This window comes from Halyomorpha halys, unplaced genomic scaffold (assembly GCF_000696795.3).
Source record: "Halyomorpha halys isolate HHAL.00 unplaced genomic scaffold, Hhal_1.1 Scaffold64.1, whole genome shotgun sequence".
NCBI classification, from domain to species: Eukaryota; Metazoa; Arthropoda; class Insecta; order Hemiptera; family Pentatomidae; genus Halyomorpha; species Halyomorpha halys.
In genome coordinates, this window is record NW_027116348.1 from 1592480 (window position 1) to 1612746 (window position 20267).

The 20267-nt window shown below is 28.2% G+C and overlaps 1 protein-coding gene across 1 annotated transcript; it reads left to right on the forward strand.

The window, feature by feature from the left end:
* The first annotated feature begins 426 nt into the window (after nt 1-426).
* On the forward strand, nt 427-19977 carry LOC106692637 (uncharacterized). Its single transcript, XM_014438690.2, has 18 exons — nt 427-586; nt 675-793; nt 918-1016; nt 3602-3763; nt 4940-5070; nt 5830-6076; nt 6192-6291; nt 7018-7095; nt 8238-8381; nt 8465-8609; nt 8969-9072; nt 10072-10228; nt 13764-13889; nt 15361-15464; nt 17742-17885; nt 18109-18197; nt 18848-19047; nt 19777-19977. The coding sequence occupies exons 1-18, from the start codon at nt 530-532 to the stop codon at nt 19836-19838; spliced, it is 2268 nt and encodes a 755-aa protein (XP_014294176.1). The 5' UTR covers nt 427-529; the 3' UTR covers nt 19839-19977.
* Nucleotides 19978-20267: the final 290 nt, after the last annotated feature.

Genomic DNA, 20267 nt, shown 5'->3' on the forward strand with positions numbered 1-20267 from the left:
AAAAGTCTTCATAATAACCCATTGATAATATATTGACTTCATGGGCGCAAAATTTAATTTCTTTGATTTGGCAGATTTGTCGTGTTTGCATGAATTATGTAGCATTTATTGGACGTTCCAATATGCTTTGTTACGTATACTAATAGTTATAGGTTTTATTGCTCCTATTGAAATTTAAATACCAAAATTCTGTTTATAATTAAAAGTGGTTACTTTTTATTTGTTTAAGCCAATGACAATTAAGACGTTTTAATAACAATACTTTAAAAATGTTTAAAATGTTGTTCAAATTTAATAATACAAAAATGATAATCGCATACTAAGAAAATAATTTAAATATTTTTTTCACATATATTAAATTGGTTACGAGTTTTTTTTCGTATTTTTTAAAGAGGAGTATGAATTGATTTCTAATGCAGATATACTCTATGAGGCAGACGCCATACCAGTCGGTTATAACAGTGTCTAAGGAGATGTTTGTGTCTTTTAAGTCTGGATAGAATGTACCGAGGCTAAAATATAAGCCGAAATGAATCACTCAAAGTATAGAAAACAGCATCTATTACAAAAATTGTACAATAGGGAGGTAAGACTTTATTTACAGAAGGTTGTGGTAAAATAACCTTCCATGTATTGGTTTTGAGTATTGCCTAAAAATTAAATATTTTTTTCAGGTCTATGGACATTTTGTTCGCGGTGTACCTCTTAATTATGAACCTGCAAAACAATTATTTAATGCCATACCACGTAGACTTATATTCAGACTTGCTGATACAATACCCAACCTGGATAAGTATGTATTATGAATATTTGTTCAATTTATTTGTAATTTGAATTCAACTTAATACTAGTTAAGTGACATTTAAATCTTCTGGGCTCTAGCCTGAATATGATATGATAATGGTCTTTTATTTCAGTCATATTTTAATGGGAGTGACTAGATGTGGACAATTGCTTCTCACATACACTTACAGTTGTGACACTTCTTCTGACTATTCACCCAACATGGTTTACAGGTTAGAGATTTAAATACCGATTTTATTAATTTGCTAATGATTTGTATCATAAAAACAGGCCATTATTCATTTATTGATTAGTTTCAAAGTATTGTCTTTACAGTTAGTTATGAGTAATTTAGCCAGCTTTCAACTAATTTTGTCTCTGAATGATCTTATTGAATTTGATTATTATGTTGTTTTTTTAATTTCTAAATACTGATATCTGCATTTAGTTTTTATATTTTTTAATATTTCAGCAATTAAGTTTTACTCTCATTTTACAAATATTCGTTTGTTGGGAAATCTGAGTATATAACTTTAAAGAACATATGTGGATTTATCAATAGCATTTTGATTTTAATGATATTTTCCCTTTTGTTAAATTTAATCATTAGTATCATAGACCCTTTTGAAAGTATATTGTTTGTAATATGTGTTTTATTCTATATTCTTCTTGGTATTTTATATGTTATTGTTTGTTATGATACCCTCCCTAGCTTTTAAAGTGTTCAATAAAGAGTGGCAATTATAACTTTTATCAAATAAATTTAAATTAATCCATGCTTTTTAACTAGGCATCATTTTTGTTATTTTTTATGTCAGTTTATTAAGTTTTTATCTAGTTTATTATTAAGAACAGCTAAAATATCCTTTAGACCCCTAACTCTATTGTATGAATAATTATTCAATAGTTTGCCATAGTCTTTAAACAATTAACTTAAAGAGATTTTTTAGCATGTAAAAGACAAATCAACTATATTGTTTTTTATATTAGTTATTATTTCATGTTGACAGTTGTGGTTTAATACATTTTTAAGTATCATTGTATAATGTTGATTATAATTCTACCAATTGTTGTCTGACCTCGTGAATAAATCTAAATTCAGCTCGCTTTACTGTAACCTATAAATGTTTTAGTTAATATTGTCATTCATTAAGTAGCCAGCATAATTTCCAGAGATACCAGACATCATGATTTGTTTCCTGATGAATACATTTGTTGTTCATCTATTTATAATGTCTATATTTTTCAAAATAGTTTAACATCATTTATTTTTAATATCATACAAGCCATATTAACAACCTCAAATCAAAAAATGCACAGCTTGGAATTGAATAAATTACAATTATTTTAATATTTGTTTTTAAATAAAGTATTCAAAGAAAGGAAATTCTTATACATGTTTTGGTTGTCTTCAAATAATATTCATGGGAAATTTCAAGGAAAATAAAAAACATGTTTGGCCATGAATCCAAATCAAATAAATGTTTGATGCTATGGGGAAGACTATCATATTGGATCGGAATAAAAATGAAATCGTAGACGTACATTGTTTTTTGTCTTCAAGGAATTTTCTTACCAAATTTGAAGAAAATCAAACAATGTGTTTGGTCCTAATTTTGATTGTTATTTTATTATTCTAGTGAGTATAATTTTATAATTCTTGATCAATCTATCATATATTATGTATAGTTGGAAATAGTGATGGTTCAAACATGTCTGTAAAGCTGTGCTTTTTTCGTTCTTCAATGTGCTGATATAATTTTTTCTAAATATATTAATAACTTTACATAACCTTGACATTTTCGTTTTGTTTAAGGCCGAACACATGTTCAAGTTCAGTGACAAAACTTTTAAGGCATGATTTTCCAGTTAATTGTGGTTTCTAGGTATAAATATATATACTGTTGGTAGAATTAATTTGTTTCAATTTATAATCAAGAGATTCAAAGCACTTAATTCAAGAAGTATTATTTATTTCAAGCTATAAGTAATTTTTTTTTTTAGTGAGGATTAGTTAGATTGTTTGATTGCCATGAAGTATTGTGGTCACTTTAGGTTTTACACTATTGTCCAGGTTGTGAAAAAACAGGTAGTTCAAGTAACCAACCTATTCCAGCTAGAGTGTGAAAACCAATTTATTATGTTGGACCATTAAAAAATAAAAAATAAGCCAGCACTATTTGATGTCTGAGTGTGTTTGATTGCTTCCTCTAAGAAGCTTCTGGCTGGTGGTGGGAAAGCACCACTGTGGTCTCACAAAGCACATTGGAAATCACTTCTAGGATGATTATTTTCATTAGTAATATTATTTAAATAAGTAATTTCTGTATGCTGGCTCAGATATAATGAATATTTTTTTTTTATATTTTACAAAAACTTGAAATTGATCCATTATGCAAAAATGGATAATTGCTTGTTGGACTTAATACATTTTTAAAAATATTTTTTATTACTTTTCTAACTTTATTTTCAGTTTGTGGTGCCATGGTAAATTTTTGAAGGTCACCTAATAGACCCATAATCAACCTTAATGAACTTATCTATTACTTTTACTCTTTCAAATTTTCGGGTTAACTAGTTCTTGTTCCAGAGTCTAGTTAAGTAGTTCCATTACTCTCATATCTACATTAATGCGAATATATTTTGAAGTCTTATTGTGGTTATTGTACTATTTATGCTACTTATGTCCTACAATGTTTTTGAGCATATTTTTGTTATTTATCTGTGACTTAATATTGTATTTTATGAAAATTGAGTTATTATATTTATTTATTAAGGTATAACTCTACTATAGCTGTGTGTATTAATTACTTTTTAGGTATCGTCTTCATTTCTGGGAATTTATTCCTGGGCGGCCTGCAGCGAAAGTAGCAGAAGTTCAGCTATTTGATAGCTGTACTATCACAGAAATATTAACTATTGGAATATGTCAGTGGGCCAATAATAACGATCGACTTCTTGTTTACGGTTTTTGTCATGGGTGAGTTTTTTTTTAATGAGGTTCTATTTGTATAGTTTATAGTTCTCTGAACTTATAGGATTTTTATTATTGAAGTCCTTACTTATTTATAATCTTTCTTCATTAGCTGTTTCTTGGTTACTGAGACAGTATAAACCTCATTAAATGGATTTATGTGATAGATCAGTAGTCTTTTAAATTAATAATATGTAATAAAAATCCAAAAGGGTATATTGTATTTCTTAAAGTTTTGTTAAAGTGTGTAAAAAATGTTTACAATAATTTTTAAAGTTGTTTACATAATACATAAATTTAGATTTCTTTTTTTTTTTTTAAAGAAAAATGAAATTTTATATTGTTATACTAATAAAGAACTTCAATTTCTGATGAACAAATATGTTCTTAGTATTTATATAAAAGTATTTAGTGGTGGTAATGTAATACATTTAAGATCATTACAATTTTTTTAAATATTTTAAAATTATCAACTGTCAAACTAACTATTTTTAAATATCCATTGATGAACCAAAATGAGGAATTTATGACATTTTAGCAGCCATTATTATTTATTTATTTATATTAAAAATTATATTTTGAAACTTAACATAAATATAAGAAGATTGATTTAATCTAACAATGCTGTTTATATTAAAATTATAATATTATTTATTTTATGTATACTAAATTAAGGGAAGTGCACTCGGTAAATACAATTCAGGTTTATTGCGGTACATAAGATGAGCGCGTAAAGTAGCAGAGCTTAGTAACGCATGGATTTCTAAAAAGTTAATTAACACTCTTACAGGTTAATGTCTAAAGGGTAGACTAAAGCGTAGTTAGGAGGATTGTATCAAGATCAACCTTGTCAATTTGGATTTGTACATATGTGCAGATGTATGTAGTTAGAAATTGGTGACAACAGTGTCCAACTTGATCATTATTTATTGTATGAAAGAGTTTTGATGTAATTTAATCTTGAAAAATAAATTTATTGTCCTTGTATTCTGTTATTATTCTAGTCTGTTCCTATAAATTAAATTATTGTATTATAATGATTATATTCGTAATTCAAACATTAATACTAATTAGTAAAGTTAAACCATAATAACTATTAGTAAAACAAATAAATAAATTATTTATTGTCCTAATTATTTTTATGTTGAATTATTTAAAATAAAATAATTGATTTATTTCCAGTCCAGACAATACTGATGGTTGGGGAACAGAATGTGAATATAAATCTACCACATACATCACAGTAACAACAGTTCCTACCCTTAATGGTTGTCTTGATTGTATTTCTGTAGCTGCTTCCTTTGATGAAGAAGGTAGTGTATTAATATTGTTATGAAAATGCCTTTGTTGATTGAACTTTTATAAATTATATTGTTATGCTTAATTGTGATTTAATTTAAATTATCATGAAAAATCAGTCATGAGTTATCATAACTGTTAGTTAATTATATATTAGTTAAAGTATATTTTGGAATTAAAGGAAAACATTAGTTCAAGCATTTAATTCATTAAAGTGATAAACTTTGAAAATGGATGGGATAAGAATTCTCCTTATTTTAATGATGTACATAAATGCTCGGACTATGTATATTTCATAATAATCTGACATAAATTAAAAACTAAATTTTTTACTCTCGTTTATTGAGTACTTAAAAAAAATCAATAAAAAAGGATATTTTTTTATTATGTTTTTGTAGACTATATAAAACCAATAAGTATTTGTAAAAGATTAAAACCGTAGGCTATAAATCTCTGTTATGCCTTATTGGGCCCTCTCCTCCTCCTCTTAGCATGGACAAATATAATTGTACTTCAAAAAACAGTTAATTATCTAAACAAAATTTCACAAAATTTGGATTTTAATAATTATCTATTGGCATTAGAAGTTACACTTCTAGTTCTTTTACTGATAAAATTGTGGAAATATTGATGCAAAGGAGGACAAATATATATATATATATATTGCTAAAATTGGTTATAGTCAATGAGTCTAATTCCAAATTAGTGGGAAAATATTAGATTATAAAAGTTAAAAATGTTATTATAAGTTAACAATAATTATTATTTTCCAGAAATGGCTGCTAACTGGGACTCATGTGTTGGCTTAACCTGTCTTAAACATGGTCTCACACTTCATACTCACTTTTCCGTCCCTCATGTAAATACATTTGATCCTCATACGTGTATGGCCTCTGATTCTGAAATTCTTGTCAATACTGGCGCCTTTCTTCATGTTATATCCCTTAGGCTGGATCAGGATACACCTGAAGTCTCCAAGCATCCAGAAGGAAATATCATTTCCTTACCAATTGTAAATAGGTAAAAAAAAAATGCAAATTTATGAAAAGTGTTCTTGTTTTCATCAATTATATATTAAATAGATTACATAAACTTCATATAAAGAACAATATTATATTTTTTTAATATGTTTTAGGATGAGCTATAGTTTCTTAAGAAGTGAAGGTTACTCTATATTTCTTAGTGATAATTGGCCTAGTAGAATGACAAATTTACTGATTGAAAAAATTAAAAAGGTATTAACAACTTGATTTACTTTTTCAAATTTTTATTTATTTGCTTTAGCTATTTTTTATTGCTTATCACCTCTCTTTCCCCATTGAAATCATAGCAATTTCCAACTTGATGTCCTAATTGCTCTCACTAAAGAGATGTTGACTTTTGGTTTATCATTTTGAGTTATGAACCTTTGTAATCTAATAAGAAAAAAAAAATTGTAACTATCTCAGAATTTTAGGAATTATGAGTAAGTTTCAATGTTCACATAATCCAAAAATTAATTTAACAAATCTACAGATAAGCTCATGGCTTACTTTTTTTTCTTTTGGCTCCTGTGTTTTTTATCATCCATTTACATATTAAGAGCTTAGAACTTCATTAGTAGGTTTCATTTTATCACTAAATAAGTTTACTTTTTTAATTGACTAGTATTAAAATAAAAAATGCTTGTATTTTTGTATTGTAGTTATTCATATGATATCTTTTAAAATTATGTATAATTTTATTGTTTTGTATTTCAAGATATCATATTTTTTTCTTGTTCATGATTTTTTAAACTTTATATGATCAGAATTAATTACTTTATAACTTAATTAGTTTTGTGTTGGATACAATTCTGTGGTTAAGCAGGATCAAGGGTAATAGAAATTTTTAAATTTATTATCCTAAGGACTGAAGATTAAGAAGTGGAAATGAATTATATTTTCCTTTGTTGTATATCCATGAATCTAATTTTGTTCCAGGGTTATAAATATGAAATGGCAGATTTACCATTATGTCTTAAACTTGCTCTCGAAAGGCATCTACAAATTAACAGTCCGGTAAATACTTTTTATGTAATCATATATGTTCATCAGTTAGTGTTAATGTACTCTTTTATAGATTTAAGTATAAAATGTGAACCATAAAGCTCTTAAGATTGTTGATTTATGAATTCTCCATGGTGAATAAAGAACTTTTTAAGGTTAAGATTACTTATTAGTGATATATGATAATTTTTTTAATTAATTACACCGTAAGTTATCTATGATATAGTGGTTTTTTCTGATTTTTTTTTTTCTGAGGATCTCCTCAGATTTTTTTTTCTGAAGTCTGGAATAGCACTACTCTGCCTCAGGAGCATAATTAAGTAGCCAAATGTAAAGGAGTGGTGTTATGACCTAAGAAATCAAAATATAGTTTATGTGTCATGTTTGATAAACCATTAAGAAACTCTTTAACGTTACATATCAAGATAGTGACCATAATTTGGTCAGCTTTCTTTCTTTCATAGACAAGCTGAGCATTTCTTTTTATTTTCCTTTATATCGGCATTTCCCATGCAGAACTAGTTACAGTTGAGAGTTATCATTTTGCCCTGGTTAAACCATTTTATAATGTTGAAAGTACAGTGGACTCGCTAATCCAAACTATTTTTTTTTTTAAATTTAGGGAGTTTAAATTAGCGAAAAACTCAGATTTCTGAAGGGAAGAGGGAAATAAATTTATTAAATAGGGAAATAAATTTATAAACAATACAATTTAGTACTGAAGATTAATTTAATGAAAAAAAAAGTTAATTATATCCACCAATAAAGAAATTGAGGAAATAAATCCAATTCTAAATTTTAATATGCAGCTTAGATTTTATTTTAATTAAAAAGAGTTGGTATTTCTAATTAGATTATTTAAGCTTCAGCAGGTAAGGTGTTGATAATACAATTTTGTTGAATGTATGTATATGTATATTATATACATGAAATCAAATCTTTAATTTATTTTTTTTAAGGGATGGTTTGGATTATGGAATGGTCTGGATTAGTGAGAGTCCTCTGTATAGTTTCTGAAAATTTATTCTAAAGTGGTTTTGAATGAAAAAACTCAGAGATTTAAATACTGTATAGATAAAATCATAGCTTTTTTTTTTATAATATAAATGTTTAAAATGCCTAATAATGTAAGAATATCTATATTATTTTTTAAGGCCTGCAATCTTCTCAGGGAAGTTAAAACAGATCTTGTATACTCTGAGTTAACTAGACCTAAACAAAAATGGTTTACTTCGGACAAAGCAAACAGAATAAGCTCACGTAAAAGGCAATCTAAACGACAAGATGAACCTGATAAAGTAAGAAACTATTTGATCACGATAGAATTTATCACTTATTTTTCTCAATACTTTAATGTGACTTTTATTTACGTATATTTTAGGTATATGACTTCAAGGAGAGTGAAGAAAATCAATGTGAGCCTAAATTTAAATTATTTAGAAGGCGTTGTTTAGCAGATAAGATGTACGAGTTCAGGGGTGATGAAGAACATAATGTAGAAAATATCAGACCTCAAGATACCAGAGGTGTGTTTATTATATCTATTAGAGTTGTAGATGTCATTAATGGGTTGTGAAAGAAAATTATTCTGTATGAAAATATCTGTTTTTTATATCCTTGAGAAATATCAGGTACCATCATATCTTAAGAATCTTTATATTATTTATGTATATTAAATGTAAATGACCCTGGTGGTATAATACCATAAAACTAGCATTTAAAAATTAATGATAAAGTTTTTACAATATATAGTTTTCAGCATTTTATTTATAAAAAATAAAATAAATCAAAAATGACTATGTATTAATGTTAAATTATACAATTTACTAATTTTCTGTTTATTTTAATATTTTTACTTATTCAAGACCAATTTGGAATTTTTTAGACAAAGAAAAGAGGAAATTTGGTATGAAACTTGGAGATATTAGTAAGACTGAAATTGCAGAGCAGCTCAAATCACCTGAAATAACAAAACCCATAGATAATATTGTAAGTAAATTTTGAAATATTACATTAGTTTTAATAATTAAAATTCTTATTTAATAACCAAAATTTAGCTGTTCTCAACAATATGATGTTGAGATAACAACTAACAAAATTAGTCTTTTTGCCCATCATTAATCATTGTGGCCTGCATCTTTGTTTGTATATATTTAATTTAATAGTATAAGTGGCATGGTTACCTTATCATTTGTATTCAAAATTAATACTCATCTATAAAAACATACATATAGTGAGATAAATTGTACACTGGTTAAACCCGCCTGTCTAAAATAATACTATTATTATTATTTCAACTGGCCATGTCTGCCACCTTGTTAGCCAGTACTGGTTCTTTGTGCTATGCAGTCATGTGTGACCCAGCCTTAATAATGACATTCCAACCATTAGCAATTACACACTTGGAAGCTTACTGTAGGAGGACTGAATTTATAATATGATACAGATTAAGGGGCTTAAGTCGAAAATTGTCTCACGCATTTTACATTTCAGACATCAAGGAGCAAATTTGGTTCTATGTGAAATTTTCAGGAATGTATGGGTTGTGTCCCATATCGATCTAGTTGGTACCTAATCGATTTTATCATATTCCATCCATTACTTTTACTTCCTCATGCTGAAACAGTTTTCTCAACACACCTGTATTTTGGAAACGGCTCATCTAATTTGGCCCAAATTTGGAGGGAAGTTGAGGATTAATGTTGTCATGGTTTAGTATGAACTTCAGCAAATTCCATCCTTTACTTTAACTTCACCATGCGCAAAAGCCTTTTTCTTGACACATATATTTCAAAAATGGGTCCTCTCTTTGATTTTATTCTCAAATGACAAATCAAATTTATTAAGAAATGAAAAGAAATAAATTTATTCTTAAACCTTGAAGTGTGGGTAAGTATATACTACCCAAAAAAATTATTTATTATTTAAATTTAAGAAAATTATAAATGTAAAATAAATGTAGTTTGTAATAATGATTATTACTTCCAGGTTGGAGCAATAATAGCAGATTGGGATAGTGATACAGAGAATGTAGTTGGTGGGTTCCTGACTAATGTTGAGGCTCGATGCCAAGCACTAAGGCCTCATAACTCACCTGCTACGCAAGTCTTCTCTTCTGTCAAACCTCAACCCTTTATACTATCAGGTGTGTTAAAAAATATTCACAAACAACTTTCATTTTCTAATTAGTCAGGATAATGTTTATGAAAGAAATTTTGTCAATTATTCTTATATGATCAAAAATCTATGCAACATTTTTAACACATTTAACTGTCAAAATAGTTCCACTGGCGACTTAAGTGCTTTTACCCTAAATGCCCAGTCTTATTCAATTTCATACCAGGAACAGTCACTTCCATATATTGCTCTCCTTAATGCCTAATATTTATTTATTTGAGCCTGTTAGGGAATTGCAGGTATTCCTACTTTCAAAACAATTGATATTTATATTTTTGGCTGTGCTCAGAGCTTCATGTTGTTCCTTCTTCAGCTAGCATCTTCTGTCATTTGTATTCCTAGTACAGCTTTTTATGTCCTGCTCAAAATAAAGTAAGTTGGATCCATAACCTCCTTATATCTGCACATAATGGCCTTGTAGTGCTGGAAGTTCAGCTTAATCATTAGCTCCTATTATTCTTAATAGCTCTTCCTGTCCACGTTAGCAGCTTGGTTCTCAAACTGTCATGACTTATTGCTATTACAGGAGAGTACAATTTAGCTTGACAGTCTTCTAGTTCCCCAAGACTGATTTAATTTGATATCTATATTCGTGTTGGATCAGGACAGATTTACCTTTACATTTCTCTTGTTATTCCTTTGCCCTTTCTTCTAGTATTTCAATAGCTAATTGCATTAACTAACCATTGTACTTTTCTGTGAAAGTGATTTTGATCTTTATTATTGATGTTTTGAATTAAAAGGTTCTTTTGCATGATTTTAGCTTTTTTGAGGATGCTCTTGATAGTATCCTCCAAAACATTAGCAACATCTCCATTGGAAATATTTTTTGCCCTTTTGGGGGTTGGATGTGGATCCTTTGGTAGTTCCTCTTCCTCTCTTCTATCTCAATTTGTTCTCTTAAACTACTCTCAGGCATGTCCTTAAAAAGTATTCACGTAATAACATAACTTGATCTAGTAATAGTTAATATACGTTCTTATCATTTAACCTTACTGAAACATACGATTTGTTTTCTGCAGTTCTGGGGAGAATTATTTGCACTTCCTGGGAAAGTTTTTTAGTTGTATTTTCATCAAGATACTTCTTTATTCATACAATTTTCACTCTTCCTGGTTAAACTTAGCTTCTATCCAAACATATCAATTTAAAACCAATTAGTAGCAAATAAAAACCAGTAACGACAATAATAATGTAATAATGTTAAAGTGGACAACTTTGAATTTTGATTCTATATGACTTTTTCATATACATGATGAGTTATGAGTACATGACCTGACTGAAACTGTTTGATGACATTTTAAATCTCGGAGAAAAAAAAAGAAGCAAAATATTGTATTTTTATGATTTAATTCCATTATAGGTCAGTGAAAAACATGGAAAACATTGCAGTAGCTCTACTAAATTATTAAATAGAATGACAATAAAGAAGAGTGCTAAACTTAAGTGATGGGTGGTCAAGAGAAACAAAAAATAGTTAGCAACTATTTACTTGCCTAACTAGTTGTTAACTATTTTTTGTTCCTTTTGACTGCACCCCTCAAACATCTATTTCGTATTTTGAAAAAAATGGTAAACCATTTATTCATATAATAAAAGCGTTAGCTTCCCTTTCACAGATATGAAGTTTTCATGAGAACAATTTGGAAATTTACCTACACAAGCTTTTTATTATGTGGTTATAGATCTCTTCCTATTGGTTTCAATATTCTTAATACATGGTTTATCTATCACTAAAAGAATTTTTCAAATTGGAGTGGTAATTTCTGAAATTAGTGTGTTCAAAGACACTAACTCTTCAAATTTATTACTAATATAGATTTAAACTTCTTCCAAGAATTCAGAAAACTAATTTTTTGGTAAAAGAGGCTGTGCCTTTCGTTAAAGAGCTTGTGCGTTTTCCTCTTTGCCAATCTTTCCTGTCCATGACAGTTAGTCACTTCTAGTTTACTGACTTACCTATTTGTTGTATTTTCCAGGTACTCTTTTGTACTATCAGCAAGGCCTGTCTTCTGGTCCTTTTCCTTCTGGCTTTGCTTCTAAGAGTTATTATGCTGTACTATCATCAGGCATTTGAAACCAAAACACTGCAGTTGGCATACTTCCACTTTGGTCTCAAATGAGAAAATGCTCAACTCTTCTCTGATTGCTTAATCATTGAATAATCTAAAAGTACTGCAAACCTTAATGCTTATCAGAACTGTTAAAAATTACTGACTAACTACTTGGTTTCGAAGAACATATATAGATATGAATTCCCTTCGAAAATAATTTACTACAAAAAAAACCTAAGAAAACATCAAAACCCTTTACTAGGTTTCATTTTATTATTCAGAGTAGTTATTTTATTTATAAGCTTTTAAAAAAAAATGTATATTTTGTAACATAAGAAGGGTGTTTAAAAAAAAATTCTGCCATCATATATAGTTAAGTATAAATTGATAAACTTAGAGGTTGGTGTTTGTTCACAACTTCTAGTGTTTTGCAAATTTACTTTAAATTGTTAATTTTAGTTTTGTCTCTAAAGTTTTGATGATTCTCTTAAACTAATTGGCCATTTAAAGGAAAGGCACCTGGAAACTGAAGTTGACCTGTTTTGAATTTTTAAAAGTCAACTCCATCTATGTTTGTTCTGATATGTTTTGAGCTAAGCTGATCCAGCTTCTGATCTCATCCCCCCCTCTGAAATTCCTTCTTCATCATCATACAACAATCTTCATTTCTTTCTTGTATTTAAGTTATTTTGAAGTTTTAATATTTAAAGGTTTTAATTCTTACATAAAATATGAAATTCTTTCCTCTCAGATTAATTCCACGCTACCCTATTTTGTCTTTAGTATGTTAGGCCCTCAACACCAAATTCAGTATTTTCCTTACCAATACATAATCCAAATTTACAACACTAGATAATTATAATCATATTATATATTATTATTCGGCCTTTCCTCTTGTCTCTATTCCTTTAATAATAAGAGATAAATTTATATACTGGAAGAAAGGCCAACTTTGTTAGAAAGCGATTATTTAGTTGAGTATAGTTAATATAGGCTTATAGTATGTTATGTGAATTATCATAATTCAGGCAAACAGAAAGTTCAAGTGATTTGTGATAAGAGCATATGCCTAAGCTATATGTTACAGATACCGAGCCACATTTAAAGCAGGGCCACACTTAGCCCAGCTTGGCCTAATATACAATGGCTAATATTTGCATTTACTTCCTATTTCTACCACCACATATGATATAAACAGTTGATCATTGCCAATGTTCTGGCTACACTATTCATCCAATGCAGATTTTGGAACGTAGTGGTCAAAGCCGAACAGTTTTTTAACTATGCAAACATGTAACTTTTTACAAAAATAATTTGAACTGAATTTTGCCTGATTTTGGGAATAATTATTTGTTTCATGATTGGAAATTTAATGGAACTGTTTTCTAAACATTAGGTATTAATAATATTCAGTATTTTTTTACCTAAGTTATTTATTGTTTTTTTCAGATGAAATGAGGAAAGAAATCAATTCTGGGTTTGGTCATCAGCGAGTAACTGGTTGCTCTGTTAAATTTACTCGTAGGTTTATTGAAATTGATCAAGAAATCACTTCAACAATTACTGATATTGAAGGTAAGATTTAAGGCAAGATAACCCTGACTATTTGTGGTGAAAACGATAAAGTCACTAAAAAGGAAATTATGTAACAGTGAAAAAGCCTGAAATAATCATGTCTGGTAGCCTCCAATTAACAAGGAGATTGCACAGTGTGTCCTCACCTATCTTGATCAGAATTTTGTTGGTGATTCTACATTGAATGAAAATCAACCCATTTTCAACTATTTCATCCAATTCACTCTGAAAAGTGTTAAAAAAAAATCATGAATCTGCTTTATTTTATACCTTAAATTGGGAAAATAAGATCTAGACGGTTCTTCTTCCACCAAAACATTTTATTCCTTGAGTGTAACAAAATAAAAACAAAAGCACTAGAAAATAACCACTTTTAAATTAAATTAATGAAAAAAATTAGAAGATTAATTCAAAAAAATTGATTAAAAAAAAAAATCGCAGGTTTTTGCAGATAATATCTAACTCAAACCACCACCTAGAAACACCTTGGTAAAGGTTAATAGAATAGTTTAAGAACCTTTACCAACCTTCCAAATTGGGCTGGAATAGATTTTTAAAAAATAGGTTCCTGAATTGTGGACATTTTTTAAATCTTTAAAAAAATTTGCAATTTTATTTTTAAAGACTGCAATTTTTTTTAACTTGGTTGTTTATTATACAATACATTAGATTAGAAAGTAATTTATTTTTTTGCCTTTAGGCTGCTAGAAAAGAAATATTTCCAGTGAAGAACCATGTTGATATCATTTTTCAAACTCAAAATATAAAATTTTTTAGCTCTCACGGCCCATTAGATCGAAAGGTTGAATGTAATTTTTTTTTTTTAATGTAGAATCATTAAAACAATTTGTTCAAAATCCCTTGTACAATGTTATGAGTTTTAAAAATATCCCACAGACCTTTCATTTTGGAGTTAATAGATCCATTTTCCCAAAATTTCTACCGATGATAATAGTAATGTAATATATTTGAAAAATAAAAATTTTATTATTTTCTTTGTTGTTAAAAGGGTTAAATACTAGCTAAAGTAGGTTTTCCCAATTTTCCAAAGGAGAATTCAATAAATTTATTTTTTTTCTTATTGTTTATTTTTCTTTGTAATAGTCTTTAGATACTAATTAGTTTAGCAATGTGAAATCAGAAACTAATTCATTAGTCACAGGAATCAGGATTTTCCAGGTTTTCAAAAATATAAACATATTGTAGACTTTATTCCTCAAATCAATTTTCTTGTTCAAGTAAAGTAAATTGCTAATTTGTCCTTTTTATGGAATGGCGCTATGTATTTAATAAAGTTAATGTTATTTAAATTATAATTTGGAATGAGTAATTTTTAATTGTCCTGTTTCCACGAACCATCTTTTCATTTGACTACTTCTTAGGCTATTAGGAACCTTATTGAATTTATCTATTTAAAATCTTAGATTTGATTTTATTCATTTTGTATATATACATTATTTTTTTTTTCTAGATGATGAATTGGGTTCAGGTTTTCATTGTGCTCTTCCTCTCTCTGTGCATGGTTCAGCTTATGCACAGTTGGAAATGATATCGAATCAGAAGGCTGAGAAATTGGTAATTTCATCATTTTATGTTCAGTAAATCAATTTAGTTCTCTCGTTAAATTTTCCTTTGTTATTCAAATTTATTCAATTGATTGATCAATTTGAGTATACAAAACTTATTATTTATTTCTGAAAACTACATTTCAATTTTTTTCATCAGTATTAACCCTTTGCATTCAAGTTTTTTTTTCATTCATATTACCTGCAACTCGAAGCAATTTTAGTGAGGAAGATATTATTTACATTTAAGTAAATGATATGCGCACTATAAGAAAAGTCGTCATTGTATGTTATGTTCCATTTAAACATACGAAATAAAAAAAAAAAAATTATAAAATTATTACATTTTGTGATCATACAAGGTGTGATACCTCTCGAAGCAATCGCCAATATGTAATCTTGGCTTTTCTATTAGAACACACCACAAAATCTTTCTTGGTTTCAAAACGTATGATGTGTAGGTTGTTGTTGAGCCTGCCCTTTGTATTTGTTGTGTAAATGAATTCTCAAGATGTGCTGTTTTGTCAAAATTCCTCATCAATAGGTCCACCAACAATTTTACAAACTTCAAATGTGACATTAGTTTTTCATTATTTTTTTTTAACACAAGTGTACAATATCTATGAACTTACTATACACAGTCCCATCCCTTAGAAAAATAATTTTCTCCACAAATAGTTTCTTAACAAAGTTACAATCCTTTTGTCCTTCCATGTGAGGGCTAAGGTTTTGCCTTTTCTGCAGGCCACTGTTTTCCTGCCTCTTAAAACTTTTTTTTTTATTACCGTGACAAATATTTCCTATTTGTTTTTATTGTGCCGGTAAGGAAACAATTCATTCGTAGCAGTTCTTCAGCTAGGAGTATGCTTTTATATACAATGTACATGTGATAACCTTTAGCATTAGAAACATTGTCCAATAGTTTCTATAGAGTTCTTAGAGAATTCTGGAACTGACAAGCAGATCAGGTCTTATGAGATTTCCAGAAGGCAAAATCGAATAAACATAACCAGTATTTGAGTTGGCCAGAATGTAAATTCTAATTCCCCATTTAGTGAGTTTGGCTGGTTTATGTCAGAAAACATATTTTTCCCTTGAATTTTATAATGGAGTAATCAACACAAATTGACTGTTAAGGTATAAAATGTTAGGAAAATTTTGAATTGATGTATTGTAAAAAGTTATTAGCCTTTTGAATACGGGTCCTTCTATAGGTATTTCTGCTTACTGGTGCATTTTTCTGTAAATGAAGCATCCAGAATATTTGTAGAAATCTATCTCAGGTAAATACGTCTGGGTAGAATAGAATTTTACTGTTGAATTTGGTTGACCAATATTCCTAGAGATTTGCTAGTGGCATGGTTCCCATATTCAAGATCACTCCAATGAAGGCCTGAAATTTTTTCCGATTAATATTACTCCATGTATTCCATATTGATCTCTTTGGCAATTGCTTTCCTCAGTTTTGAATTGGCATAATCATTTGTCTCTTTTATTATGGAATCAATCTTTGTATCTGTAAAGTATAATTGAAAAGAAATCTTTTACATTGTTCTTAAAGTTCTTTTATATTATTGGAAATTTGTGGTCCTGTATTTGAGGTGAAATATGGAAATTCATTGGAGATGGGATATTATCCATTCCGAAACATCTATGCATTTGTTATTTTTAGTTGAATCTGCTATGTATTCTACATTTTATCCTATATCATTCTCAATTCTTGGTATGTAACATCATATAACAGGAAATATGTCACTATCATTAGAATCGGATTCATAGCTTTGTTCAATATTGTCTTCGTTATCATAGCTAAGAACGTTTATATTTATGTTATGTTCACTATAAATTTCAAATTCTAATTCGTCACTACTACTACTTTCAATACCACTGTAATTTTCAGAATTTTTTCTTTTATTTGCCATATCAGGGATATAAATTTAAATTTAAAATATAAAAACAAAAGATAAACTTAAATCTGATCCATTCTACTGTTGAATAACAAGACAACATTTGCATCAAAGTGTGTAATGCGGAATGTTGCTCGAAACATTATTTGTCACTAAAAGTGAAATATCCTATACACAATTGTTTTTAAAATTTGTCTTTGTTCTTATGCTATGAACTGCAAATTATTTGCATGTCTCCATAGGGGAGCCATCTAGTTTTAAGACAAATTTTAAATTGCTCCACTCTGGTGCCCTCGAATGCAAAGGGTTAAGTATAGCATTATTTCCTTAATGTATTCAAGTTTTTTAACTAAACACAAATATGTATATTCTTGTTTTAGGTCCAACAGGGTGTCAAGTGTGCTGTAGTCGATCAAAGTAGTTTAGATATAGAACAATTTTGTTTTAAAGCTGCTGAAGCTATTTGTAAGATGGAAGGATATAAGTTTTGGTTTTGTAGTGACTACGATACTGATATAATTTGGGTAAATTTTGTTTTAAGTATTTCCATAATGCATTTTTATTTTGAATGTTCAGTTTCTTTAATTTAAACATTCTTCTTATATACAATCTCTCTTGTTTTATAATGAAATTATAAAAATATTTATTCTTTCATACTTTACTATTTGTGTTAGATTTGCTTCATGTACATTTTTAATAAATTTTACCCGGACCATATTCCTTTCATAATAAATTTTATATTTTTAGATGTGCCCTTATACAAGTGATGTTGTTGGAGTATTGTTCATTCGAATGAATGCTGAAGAATGTAATAGAAATGCTAGTAATGATGAAAAGTATGTATATTTTATTATTTTAATTTATAAAGAAAGTTTAAGCTTAGTTTGTTCTATAACTTGCTCTTATTTTCTTTGATATGATGATTTGGTTTAGAAGATGTAATAATCTAAAATTATTGAATGAATTGAATTGAAAATTTTAAAAATCTATAGCATTTTTAATTAATCACTCTTCAAAAATTTATCAAAAATCCTAAAAGATAAAATAAATTAATACACGAGTTCAAAATTTAATAATTGATAGCATTTCCATTTTCTGCACTTCTGAAAATATATAAAAGGTATAAATATACTTTAAAAGTTTTTATTAAATGTGCTCAATATGCTTACTGGATTATTTTGGATTATAAATGTCATATATACCCAATTGCTTATGGATTATCTTGGATTTCATGTTACTTTACTTTCGGTTTTGTTGTTTTATATGTATAATATTTTCTTTTTAATTTTTATAATTTATTTGTAAATTATTATTAATAGAAATGATTTATTTATAATTGACTTTGTTTGATTAATCTATAAAAACACTCATTTTATCACCAAAAGAACTATGTATATATTTACTGCAATTTTTTTTGTAAAGCATATTTCTCCCTCTGAGTATGACGTTTGGTATTGTGAAATTTATACAAATGTAATTGTTTCAGAAGTCGTATTGATGTGAGGGAGTTTTACGAAGCTAGTTGCTTGTATGTTTGGTCCCCCCACAGTGGAGAAGTGCATCTTGAGGGCTATCGGTGGGGAAGCTGGGGTCCTGCAGCAATGGCTGCTTCTCAGCTTCGGAGGGCTTTCCAGCCTCCATCATCTGTCAGAGCTGTGATCCATAGGGTAGAAGAAGGCATACCAGGTTTGTGGATGAAGAATTAATTTTTAGTTTGTATTAGGGTGCATGTGTGTGTTTTAAAAAAAGCTTCCTCAATGTTTCTATCTTATTTTTTCCATTTTTGTTTATTGATTTATTGTATTTTTTTTTTTTGTTTCATTTTCTAGAACTTATACTTTATCTACATAAAAAGGTCTTATTCTCATTAAATCATTGAAACCCTGTCACAGGCAAAATTCTATTCTGAGGACTTTTTTTTTTTTCATTTTTGAATATAAAACTTTTCCCACCTTCGGTGCTAGTAAACAAAAAATTATTATTATTAAATTTTTTTTTAATGAAGTTTAATTTTGTCAGTTAAAATTTTTTTGGAGGGAACCGTTCCTTTGATCAAGCATGTATCCTTAGTTTCATTAAAATTATTGAATTTTATTTAATAAATTAAAGAGTTACAACCTTGCACTTTTAACTTTGCTTTATACTGTAATAATGTATCAATTTATTATTATAAAATGGTTGTATGGATTAAATGAAGTCCAGACTAATGGGGTCCTACTTAGTTAATTTTTAAGTACCTAATTCAGTGCTGACAAATTATCTCTGGCAATGTCTTAATTGCTTAGTTGGTGAAGTGTTGACCAGTTAGTTTAGACTGTGAGAAACTTTACTTTAGAATCTTATAATTTTTACATAAGTAGTTTATTATTATATTTTTAATGCAATGTTAATTGTTATATGTATCTTTTTTTCTAGTTCTTCCCCTGAATCTGATACTAGATCACGATAATCTAATTGGGTTCAGGCGTCTCCCATAACCTGTGTTCTCTTCAGCTACGCATCAAAGTTTTTAAAAAAAATGTTTAAAAACAAAACAAAAAAAATTAATCAAATGAACGCTACAGTTCCTACATCACCTTGCCCCCTTTTTCCCTTCCATTATGTGCACTCATTTAACTGTTTAGAGCATGTGTAAATAGCCCTGTTGATAGGCTTTTTGTAACTCAGGTCTGTTAGAAGAAAATTGATAAAACAAACAAGAACTAGTTTTCCTATGTTACAATTTTTTATACAGATGTATTACTTGATTTAGGTTTGTTAGTTTTATTTAGTATGCTGTTAGCTAAGTTTTGTCTAGTTGTGACTTTATGACTGAAGGTCTCTTTATGACATATATATATATATATTCTCTTTTTTTTTTTTTTTTTTAATTGTATTATTTGTAACTTACTTTTGAAGAATTATCG

What these genes read in the sequence shown, in the direction of transcription:
- LOC106692637 (XM_014438690.2), top strand. Translation starts at nt 530, where the DNA reads ATGAATCACTCAAAGTATAGAAAACAGCATCTATTACAAAAATTGTAC. An exon ending in GTTTACGGTTTTTGTCATGG is followed by an intron (nt 3,764 to 4,939) that starts GTGAGTTTTTTT and finishes ATTTATTTCCAG; the next exon opens with TCCAGACAATACTGATGGTT. An exon ending in TGATTGAAAAAATTAAAAAG is followed by an intron (nt 6,292 to 7,017) that starts GTATTAACAACT and finishes ATTTTGTTCCAG; the next exon opens with GGTTATAAATATGAAATGGC.